Source organism: Solanum lycopersicum, chromosome 7 (genome assembly GCF_036512215.1).
Source record: "Solanum lycopersicum chromosome 7, SLM_r2.1".
Lineage (NCBI taxonomy): Eukaryota > Viridiplantae > Streptophyta > Magnoliopsida > Solanales > Solanaceae > Solanum > Solanum lycopersicum.
Window position 1 is genome coordinate 37,615,408 of NC_090806.1, and position 12,422 is coordinate 37,627,829.

At 36.4% G+C, this 12,422-nt stretch overlaps 1 protein-coding gene across 1 annotated transcript; it reads left to right on the forward strand.

The window, feature by feature from the left end:
* Window positions 1-527: 527 nt before the first annotated feature.
* Window positions 528-9,716, forward strand: LOC101264027 (coatomer subunit alpha-1-like). Its single transcript, XM_004243095.5, has 3 exons — window positions 528-1,082; window positions 3,080-3,574; window positions 6,515-9,716. Exons 1-3 carry the CDS (start codon window positions 875-877, stop codon window positions 9,469-9,471), a joined length of 3,660 nt encoding a protein of 1,219 aa, XP_004243143.1. The 5' UTR covers window positions 528-874; the 3' UTR covers window positions 9,472-9,716.
* The last annotated feature ends 2,706 nt before the right edge of the window (window positions 9,717-12,422 follow it).

Sequence of the window (12,422 nt, forward strand, 5' to 3'; positions counted from 1 at the left end):
CTTTTATTAAAAAAATATGGAAAGTTATGACATGTAGAGCAAAAGTTTAATACATATTGATTTTGGGTTGTTTAGAATGTCTCCTTTCAAAAAGTAAAACTTGAAAGTTTTTTTTTCTAATTTAATGATAATTGAGTAAATATGTGTAGTAGTTGCTCTTTTCGGCTCATTATAACTCTCCTTTTTATTTTTTGATATACATTAAGAAAATTAATAAAGTCAATAAAGTGATGATAATTATTTTGGGTAAATTTTCTCAAGTTAAAACAAAAGTTAAAATGAGATAGGAGTAATTATTTTAAAAATTTTATTTTTTATAAATATTTAGTTGATAAAATTCTCATCTAGCATATCTTAAAGAATACCATATCAAGATATCTATTTCTAAAATCTCTTGATTTTTTCAAAAATATAATCAATATTAATTTAAAGATGAATATCATTTACGACGGATAAAAAACAAATGCATTCTTCTAATCATATCATTGCAAGATGTTATGTATGTTCAATATTATTACTATTTAAATATTTTATAAGTTTTTATGATCACACGAAACACGGATATTATACTGCGGAAATATATTAGCAAATAAAAGAGTCTTCCTTTTTTCTAAAAAAGGGTCTTAATATTAAAACTCATCAATTACTACGTATGAACAAGTAGATCCACCAGCGGCAGCTCTTGCATTGCACCTTGCTAAAATCTTCAAGGAAAAATGCACATTTCATCTCAGATCTGATTCCAATTCCAATTTCATCTCTCAATCATTTAGGGTTTCGGATTTCAATCAAATTCTAAGTCTTTACACTCTACTCTCTCTCTCTCTCTCTCTCTCACTGTTGTGTGTTCATAGATAGATACGGAATTGTTAAGATGCTGACCAAGTTTGAGACCAAGAGTAATAGAGTGAAAGGTTTGAGTTTTCACACACAAAGGCCATGGATCTTAGCCAGTCTTCATAGTGGGGTTATTCAGCTATGGGATTACCGTATGGGAACTCTCATTGATCGATTTGATGAGCACGATGGCCCTGTTCGCGGTGTCCATTTCCACAAATCTCAGCCTCTGTTTGTTTCTGGAGGTTCCTTCCTTCCTCTTTTTTAATTTCCTATATCATAACACTGTGGATCTGGTGATTCCATGAATTTACAAATTGCTTTTCTTTTTTTAGTTAAATGTGATTCAACTCTACCTGCACATTTCTTTTAACTGAGGTGTACTCTAAGTGGCTAAACCAGACCGGCAGTAAAATGTTGCTTGCATCACAATCTCATGGAATCTGGATCTATTGATGTATCTTGATAAATGTATGTGATCCACGCTTCTGAATGGGATACCTAGTTTATGAGGCTGAATGAGCTAACTTGAGCACAGGCATGGTGAAAACTGGAACAAAAACTTAATGCAGCAACTAAAGGCTATTTGCATTAGTTCTATGGTGTGCGGATCTACTTATGTATGTGGACCAGCTTGTTTGTGATCCATGATTTTAGAAAGATAACAAGTGCTTTTGCTAGTTTTTCTTCTATGGGATACCTCAAACTTATATTTGTGATCCATAATGGCATATTTGGTTTTATTGAAGGTGAAATATGCTAAGTTGAAAAATACATGAATGACAACAACAACAACATATCTAGTGTGAATCCAAGTGGGGTCTGGGGACCATGGGGCCTATAGACTTAACCCTATCCTGTGTAAGGTAGAGAGGCTGTTCTCTATAGACCCTCGACTCAAGTCCAGATAAAACAATAATTCAAGCCTGAAATGCTATTTGCATTAAAATATGATTTTATATGTGCTAGCGTATATGGATGAGAATTGAGATTGGATTATGAATCTACTGGTTTATGTGGAAGAGTATGTGATTTGTTAATTGAGAAGGGTACTTTTATTAGTTTATCATTCTGCTTTGTCAAAAGTCTCCTGAATCCCTTATAAAAGGTAAAAGATAAAATGAATGATGGTTCCAGTTTGTACGTGTGATTGGACCGTAATCAATCAATTGATTCAATTGAAGGGTAAATATGCTAAGTTAAATACTACCAGGACTAAAACCAGAATTAAACATAATTCAGAGAATTGCTATTTGCATCACAGTGTGAATGTGTGATGGAGTGTGGATCTACCAATGCACGTGGATGAGTATATTTGATATGTGAATTGAGGAAATACATATACTTTTTTATCTTCTGTAATGTAAGAGTTGGTTTAATTGAAGGTTTAATCTATTATGTTGATAATGGAGGGACCAGAACATGCAAAGAAATTTTCAGGGGCTAAAATGCTATTTGCAACACGGCCTGATGGAATATTGATCTTCTGATGTATATGTATGAGTACATGTGTGATCTATGAATATATGAAGTTACTTCTGCTATTTTATCTTCTGAATGATAGTTCCAGTCAATACGTGCAAGTGGTGCACAGTTGCACATTTGGATTTATTGAAAGTTAAATGTGTTAGTTGAGCTACAGAGATCAATACTGAAAGCATAACCAATAATTTTGGGACTAGGATCTCCTTTTCCCGTTAGACCTTTTTGGCTCTCCGTAATTGTTGCACTTGCTGTGATTTTCCTTTATTTCTCTGTATGCCTGAAGGTTTTGAAGAACAACTATGCTTTTTTTCCTGTAATCATTCTATTTGCAATAGTTTATCAGAGATGTGCTGATTGTGTTATGAATTGTAGATAATTTAGTGTTTCTTCTTATTTATTTTTTGTTCATTGTTGAGCTTATTAATGAGTCAGAGCATATTACTAATATTCCATTGTCTTTGTGAAAAGGCTTATATGGCACATTATCGGAAGTCTCAATTATAGTTTCCAATTGACATACTTTTGGGAAGATATATTTGTTTACTTGGCATGATCCTGGAAAATTTACTGAGTAGTTCCTTCATGTTTTCTTAATTTTGAAACTGTCAAGGCACCTTTTTTACAGTCCATATATTAAATGCTTTGTTTTCTTTGCTTAGTAGTAGCTTATCTTAAGAGTATATGTGACCATATGTATGCATGATGCAAATCTGACTATGGACTGTTTCTTTGTGTATGTAAATTCTTGTTACTACAGGAGATGATTACAAAATTAAGGTTTGGAACTACAAGCTGCATAGGTGCTTGTTTACCCTGCTTGGACATCTTGATTATATCCGAACTGTTCAATTTCACCACGAATATCCATGGATTGTTAGTGCAAGTGATGACCAGACTATTCGAATATGGAACTGGCAGTCTCGTACTTGTATTTCTGTCTTGACTGGCCACAATCATTATGTAATGTGTGCGTCATTTCATCCCAAAGAGGACTTGGTTGTCTCTGCTTCCTTGGATCAGACTGTTCGTGTCTGGGATATTGGTGCCCTAAGAAAGAAAACCATTTCTCCTGCTGATGATCTCTTGCGGTTGAGTCAGATGAATACTGACTTCTTTGGTGGAGTGGATGCTGTGGTGAAGTATGTCTTGGAGGGTCATGATAGAGGGGTTAACTGGGCATCATTTCATCCTACACTCCCCCTTATAGTTTCTGGTGCAGATGATCGCCAAGTGAAAATTTGGCGGATGAATGGTATGCTCCTGAAATTCCTGATGTACTTTTTTTTGAGAATGGCAACTTTACTTCTACGTATCAACAGGTATACTACTATCAAAGTGTAGTTTCCGTTCAAAGTATTACCACTTACAACTTTTAAATCAATTTTTTGGCTTACAAAAAATCTAAAACATCACAAATAGCTTCTGTTTGAGCTAATAGTTTTTGCTCACACCTAAAACAAAAAAGGAATAAACAATTCATTTTAAGATTCTGAATGCTGTTCTGAGTCCCCTCAAAGCACCTCTCGTTCCTCTCAATCCAAATTGACCGTCAAATACATGCTGGACAATCTTCCATCTTTCTTCCTTCTTGCTCACATTACCATACATATTCCAGCTTCTTAGAACATCTGCAATACTTCCAAGTTTCACCCACCTCATCCCCTTCGAACGGATGAACATCCTCCAAAGCTGGCTTATCCGTTTGCAATGCAATAAAAGATGATTGACTGTCTCAGCTTGTTCCCCATGTAAAATACACCCAGTGGCTATTGGTGACCTCTTTTGTTCAGATTTTCATGAGTTACCACTGCTTCTTTGGCCAAAAGCCAGATGAAACAGTGAACTTTATAGGGAATTTGTTGCTTCTATATCATCTTCCAAGGCCAATCACTTTCCTTCACCACTTCTACATTTAGCTCCTTGTATGCAAATTTGGAGATAAAGTTCCGTTGCTATTTTTGTTCCATCTTAGCTGTCTACTTCTTCATGCAGATTTTCGACTGTTGCTGCTGTGTTATGGAATTCTGTTTTTCTTTTGATCTCCCAATCATTCAGATATCTCCTTAGAGATAGATTCCATTGTTTTCCAGTCCATTCATGTTGTTGCCGACTTAAAGTGTATAGCTCCAGATGTTGTTGCTTCATTGTTAAAAGCCCTGCCCACTTTTCATGGCAAAAGGCGGTTTTCTGCCCATTTCCGATCCTCACCTTGGTTCTGATCTGCGTCATTGACCATAGATTCCTAATAGCTGTCCAGAATGAACATCCATAGGGTGTTGTGACATTCTTAGTGTTCCAATCATCTTCCATACCATACTTCGCAAGAATGGCCTCTTTCCACAACATTCCTTCTTCAGTAGCAAATTTCCACAACCATTTCATCATCAGGCTTTAATTATGCCTTTTCATATTCCTGATACTTAGACCTGCTTTCTTGTTCACTCACAGGTCCTCCCAGCTGATACTTCTTCTTATCTTCATTCCTTACCATAAAGAGTTCCTTCGCAGTACATCTATTTTATTGCTAACTTTAGCAGGCATATGAACATCTTTACTTGCTTCTCACACAGTCGTTTGCATATCCTGTTTAACCTAGAACACCAAATCAAGGAGATTTGATGAAAATATACCTTTCAAATTTCGTGCTATTTATATATTTTCAGTTATAGATCAGTCTAGCCGTAAGACAAGCGTTTGTGTTGTTGACTTGGCCCTTAGAAATAAGGGGAGTATCTTATGTCTTTCTTTACGCTTATAATCAGAAATCTTGTCCAGTAGGATCTACTTAATCTATAGAGTTGTTTGTTATCTCAGCAATCTGACATGGTCATTTCCCTAGGGATAGTTTATAAATGTTGTAACTACATTTCTCTATACTGTGGACATCTGATGAGATTACCACAAAAAAGTTTTATCTTCTTCATCTCTTTCCCCTGTTTTTGGGGTGGGTGGGTCTAAACCTTGCTTTGGATTGCTTGCTGAAACTTTTTATTTTACCAAAGGAAATATTTACAATCTGACTAAAACACAATATACACTAAAGCTTGTCACATGCACCAGCTTCAATAGCTACTCTATCCATCTTCGACAACAATTAACTGTACTATGTATCAAAATTTTCTAAGGGTAATAATTCAATTCTTTTTACGTTCCAGCTAACTTTGGCTTCCTTGGCATCTACAGACCACTTCCTGGGTAGCTTGTCTAATTATACTTTGAGAGTTTCCTCTGAAATATTCTGGATTCCTTCCCTTCCAAATTGAATAGACACTCCCTGCCGTTGCCACTCAAGAGACTTCAGCATTGCATTTTTGGCTTTCATATGCTCCTGTACTCAAACCATTTATGCCTTCCAGTTGAAAATTTGTCTGGCTACCCCCTGCTACTGTAAGATCTTCCCCCAAACCTCAGCTGAAAAGTCACATTCAAAGAATAGGTGATTGTTGGTCTCATTTTCTCTATTGCACGACGGACAAGTTTGATCTGTGATAACACCCCATGAAGCCAGTTTGTGCCTTGTATTTGTTTTACCATGAGCTGCAATATTTAAGATGAGTAGACTTTAGAAGCTCCTTGGTTATTACAGATAGGTTTCCTCCCTGGTCTTTTAGGAATATTACCTTTGAAGCTTGTATGCAGTTTCCTGATGGAAAACCTGTCCAATTATATTAAGTCTCTTTCACTGATTCCTAAGTCCTCCAGATACCACTTTGCCTTGACGATTTTTGGAATTATCCAGGAACCTTGCATGTCCCAAAACTAACCCATTTCTATTGTAGTAGCAAAGCACCCATTGAATCCATAATCTGTCTTCCTTTGACATAGATTCTACAGAAACTTGCATATTTCTTCTTTTTCTATGTGAGCTGATTTGCGTTAATACTGCAGTTCAGTTATTTGCTATTGATAATGAGGCAAAAGATAGTTCCACCTTGGAAGGATCATACTTTAATTCAGAATGAGTTTTCCACGTTGAAGCAAATCGCTGGATAAAAGTTGCTGCTTCAGCTCGTAGAACTATGAACATCTCATTGTTTTTTTTTTTGAGAAAGAATATGGACATCTTATTATTGTTATTCTAGGCAACAAAATTTTTGGGCAGAATCTTGCTGGGTAAAAGAGTGCTTATTTTGTTAAATAAATCTTATATTTTAAGTGTTTTCTCATTGCTAGTGTGCCTTGTTGTTCCTAGATACAAAAGCTTGGGAGGTGGACACGTTGAGAGGACACATGAACAATGTTTCATGCGTTCTATTCCATCCAAGGCAAGATATTATTGTTTCAAATTCAGAGGATAAGAGCATCCGAGTGTGGGATGCAACAAAAAGGACTGGTCTTCAGACATTCCGCAGGGAGCATGATAGATTTTGGATCCTTGCATCTCATCCAGAGATGAATCTTCTAGCAGCTGGTCATGACAGTGGGATGATAGTATTCAAGTTGGAGAGAGAACGGCCTGCATTTTCTGTGAGCAGTGATTCTTTATTTTATGTAAAGGATCGCTTTCTCCGTGTATATGAGTATTCAACCCAGAAGGACACACAGTTGATACCAATTAGAAGGCCCGGCTCAAACAATGTGAATCAAGGTCCACGAACTCTTTCATATAGTCCAACGGAAAATGCTGTCTTGATATGTTCAGACACAGATGGTGGTTCCTATGAACTTTACATTGTACCCAAAGATAGTCATGGTAGGGGTGATACTGTTCAAGATGCAAAAAGAGGAACCGGAGGATCAGCTGTGTTCGTTGCCCGAAACAGGTTTGCGGTGCTTGAGAAGAGCACTAATCAAGTCCTGGTAAAAAATCTCAAGAATGAAATTGTCAAGAAAAGCCTTCTTCCTATGGCAACTGATGCAATATTTTATGCTGGCACTGGAAACTTACTATGTAGGGCAGAGGATAGAGTTGTCATTTTTGATCTCCAGCAGAGAATTATTCTTGGAGATCTTCAGACTTCTTTTATCAGGTATGTTGTTTGGTCACCTGATATGGAAAGTGTCGCTTTGATTAGCAAGCACTCCATAGTTATAGCTGATAAGAAGCTTGTGCACCGTTGCACCCTTCATGAGACAATTCGTGTCAAAAGTGGTGCCTGGGATGACAATGGGGTATTCATATATACCACACTTACCCACATTAAGTACTGTCTCCCCAACGGGGATTGTGGAATCGTCAAAACTCTAGATGTTCCTGTCTACATTACAAAAATATATGGGAACGCTATCTTTTGCTTGGATAGAGATGGCAAAAACCGTCCTATTATTATTGATTCAACTGAATATGTATTCAAGTTGTGTCTGCTTAGAAAGAGATATGACCAAGTTATGAGTATGATCAGAAACTCAGAGCTCTGTGGTCAGGCGATGATTTCATATTTGCAGCAGAAGGGTTTTCCAGAAGTTGCCCTTCATTTTGTGAAGGACGAGCGCACTCGTTTCAACTTAGCACTTGAAAGTGGGAATATTGAGATAGCTCTTGAATCTGCTAAGAAGATTGACGAAAAAGATCATTGGTATAGGCTTGGCGTGGAAGCCCTTAGGCAGGGCAATGCAGGTATTGTTGAATATGCCTACCAAAAGACAAAGAATTTTGAGAGGCTCTCTTTCCTATATCTAATAACAGGAAATGTGGAGAAGTTATCTAAAATGATGAAAATTGCTGAGGTCAAAAATGAAGTAATGGGTCAGTTCCATGATGCCTTGTACCTCGGTGATGTCCGCGAGCGTGTTAAAATTTTGGAAAATGCTGGTCATCTGCCCCTTGCGTACATCACAGCTACTGTCCATGGGCTCAATGATACCGCTGAGCGTCTTGCGGAGGAAGTGGGGGATAATGTTCCATCATTGCCAAAGGGGAAGAAATCTTCAATGTTGCTTCCCCCAACTCCCATCTTGGGTGGTGGAGACTGGCCTTTGCTGATGGTAACGAAAGGGATATTTGAAGGTGGTCTGGATATTGCAGGCAAGGGAGGACAAGACGAATATGAAGAGGCTACGGATGCAGACTGGGGTGAGTCATTGGACATCGGTGAGGTGGAAAATCTACAGAATGGGGACATCAGTATGGTGCTTGGTGATGAGGAAGGACAAGAAGGAAATGATGAGGAGGAGGGAGGATGGGATCTTGAGGATCTGGATCTGCCTTCTGATGCAGACACACCTAAGACTACTTCCAATGCTCGTTCTTCTGTGTTTGTCACCCCAACACCTGGCATGCCTGTCAGCCAGATTTGGGTCCAAAAATCATCTCTAGCTGCTGAACATGCAGCTGCTGGAAATTTTGATACTGCTATGCGGTTGTTGAGTAGACAACTAGGGATTAGGAACTTCTCTCCTTTAAAATCACTGTTTATTGATCTTCATGTGGGTAGCCACACTCATCTGCTTGCCTTTTCCTCGGCGCCGGTCATCTCCGTGGCAATTGAGAGAGGTTGGAGTGAGTCAGCTAGTCCTAATGTTCGAGGTCCACCTGCTCTTATATTCAGTTTTGCTCAGTTGGAGGAAAAACTTAAAGCTTCTTATAAAGCGACTACTGGTGGAAAATTTTCTGATGCACTTAGACTATTCCTGAGCATCCTTCACACCATTCCTCTGATTGTGATTGAGTCGAGACGAGAAGTGGATGAAGTAAAGGAATTGATTGTCATAGTGAAAGAGTATGTTTTGGGTTTGCAGATGGAGCTTAAGAGGAAGGAATTGAAAGACAATCCTATTCGCCAGCAGGAACTGGCAGCCTATTTCACTCACTGTAATCTGCAGCTTCCTCACTTGAGACTGGCGTTACAGAATGCTATGTCTATCTGCTACAAGGCCGGAAATCTTAGCTCAGCAGCGAACTTTGCTAGAAGACTCTTGGAGACCAATCCCACCAATGAAAGCCAAGCCAGAACAGCCCGCCAGGTTCTGCAAGCAGCTGAGAAAAATATGCGAGATGTTACACAGTTGAATTATGATTTCAGAAATCCTTTTACAGTGTGTGGGGCAACATATGTCCCGATATACCGGGGTCAGAAGGATGTCACTTGTCCTTACTGTGGTACTCATTTTGTACTGTCTCAGCAAGGGGGGCTTTGTACTGTTTGTGATCTTGCAGTTGTTGGAGCTGATGCCTCTGGTTTGCTTTGCTCGGCATCACAGATCAGGTGATTTCAGCTTCTCATGCAGTTGTATTCGGCCATGTCATTCAGCAGATGATTCTAGTCTTACGTCTTAGAAGAAGTCTAGGCATGGGTAATTATGAACATGTTTTTTTATGGGATTGTATCAGCGGTTTATATTTTTGTTTCTATAATTTTGCAATCAGTTTTTACAGACCGACCTTTTGCCTTGGTTATCTAAATTTTTTATTGTAATAAAACATGTAAGATTTTTAGTTCAACCAATTTTTTCAAGTGTGGTGACCAGGTAGTATAGAGTCCAAACCCCCTCAAGACCTGAATGTTGATTGCTGTCTAGGTTATATTAGTACTTCAGCCTCCAGGTGTCCTTAGCGTTGAAAATCAGGGTTACTTTTTGTGACTCTTGATTTGGCTTGAAAAGTATATTAATGAATTTCAAAGTTTGTTAACAGACTGAACCATTTGTTGTTCAACTTTATTGAAGCACCAATCATAGTGTTCTAGGACAACAGGAATGGAACTGACCTCTTTTCACGACACTTTTTTAAGAGGTTAATCCCTAGTTTGCCTTTGGGTGTTTTTACCCTTATAATATAGCTAGGAGCTCTTTGGTAGGGAGTATTAGGAGAAATAGTATATGGTTATTATTTTATACTACACATTGTGCGGTCAGTTGGTAATATAATTGTAAATATCGATTTATTGATAATTTTGAAGCTCAACCTATTATACATGAGATTTTGAAGTATGTTAGCATTTAGCACCTTGATAACAATATCCCTTATGAAAATAAATCAATAAATAAGCTTAGTTCATCGTTTAAATTTAATAATAATAATTTTCAGTATTATTTAATTTATTTAGTTTTTAGATTAATTTTGATACCAATCTTTATTCATGCATTTACGATAACTTCAGAATCGTCTACAATTTTTTTAAGGATTTATTGAATTTCCTACACCATATTTAAGTCTTTTAAAGTAGAAATAGTTTTTAATCATTTTTGTAATAGTAGTATAATAAAAGAGTGCTTCTAAATACTTATTGTTTAATTTAAAAGATAATAATAAATATTATAAGTTAAAATTTCTGTTACTTTCTTTTTACTTATAATCTAAAAGTTATAAGCTCAAACAAATAAGCTTTAGAGCCTGTTTGGCTCAGCTTAAAAGCTGGTCAAACTGACTTAAAAGCTGGTTTTTGACTTATTTAACTGTTTGGTAATACTCAAAATAACTTATTTTAAGTTAAAAAAAAATTTATTTTAAGCCAAAAGTTAAAAGCTGGGGTAGTGGTACTTTTTTTTTTAGCTTATAAGCTATTTTAAGTTGACCATATTTTTATGTTTTTTCCCTTAATACTTTTATACAATCTCCAAATGAACCATATAACCCTAACATCTCTTTCTTCTATTTTTCCCTTTTCACGTTTGGCATAACAACTTCAGCACTTTTATCCAAACGCATAACTGCTTATTTTAAAAATAAGTTTCAGCACTTTCAAAAGTACTTTTTTAAAGCTGCTTTTATTAAACCCATCCAAACGGGCCCTTAATTCCTTTTATCTATATGTAAATTATTGTGGTCCCAATTATTATTTTTCTTTTCTCTCAAAGATTTTCATTCATCCTTGAGAGTTTTCCTCCATGGAAAAAAGTTGTTGTAGCATACTTGTGTATTAAAGTATTAATGGAAAGGGGTTAAATATATCTTTGTATTATTACAAATAATTTAAATATATCCTTCGTTATATTTTTATGCTAAATATATCTTCGTTATATTTTTGTGCTAAATATACCCATCTATCCCTCTCATTATACCTTGACACATATATTTCCTTATAACTAACAAAGTGACACTTGGAGGGCCAAGAGTAAAACAACTCATCTAATTTTAAACTATATCAAGTGCTAAGCTTGACCCGCCCCGCCCGATCAATATTACCCGACCCAAAATGCACTTCAAACATGTAAACCTCTGCTTTGCGCACAGATTTTTGCTTCACCATTACCAAGCTTCTTGCTCTTGGAAGCTTGAGACACATCAATATTGCTCAATGATTTCTCCTGTAACATTTCATCTTTTGCTATTCTTTTTTGCCTAGCGGGTTGTTCATAGCTTTTGTTTCATCTTGCTGAATGGGAGAATCAAAGGGAATAAAATTTGCTCAATGTCTTACGACATGATTTTTCATATAGGTAATAAGATAGTTGAAGATTAGGACGACATAATTGATTTCTTTAGTTGTTCGCCTTCTTTACTTTGCTAAGTAAAAATGGTTCCCAGTTCGCCTCCTTCATTTTGCAAAACAGAGAACGTGGTAGGGATTTTTATGTTTGAAATGTAATTAAGGTCAGGTAAACATTGATCGGGCGGAGCGGGTTGGCTTAGCACCATATATAATTTAAAATTAGATGGGTTCTTTAAAGGGAAAATTGTATAAAATAGCAAATTAATAACCTAAATTAAATTGAATAGCTAGGGTTTGATTTAATTGTGCTTCATAGCAAACATTGACAAAAATTTGCCAGGCGTCTCTCTCCCAGAAGTCTCGCTCGCCACTCTCCCATTCTCGCCTCTCTCGCTTTATACACAGAAGTGTATAATTTCTGTTTCTGTTTTGTATAAAGCGAGAGAAAATTGTATATACACATGCAAAAATGTATATCTTCATGTTATACACTTAATTATATAATTTACAAACATTTTACTTCAAATATTGCAGAGAAAAAGGCCAAAGAATTATACAATTGTGAATTATACAATTGCAGTGAAATACAATTTTTCTAGCTTTATACAACAGAAGTGTATATATTGTGTTTCTGTTTTTGTATAAAGCGAGAAAAACATATATTTTTTTGCTATACACTTATAATTATGCAATATACATATATTTTAATTTGATTCAACTGTATGCAAAGTTAATTATACAATTGCAGCGAAATAGGCCAGCGAATTATACAATTTAGGCCAGTGAATT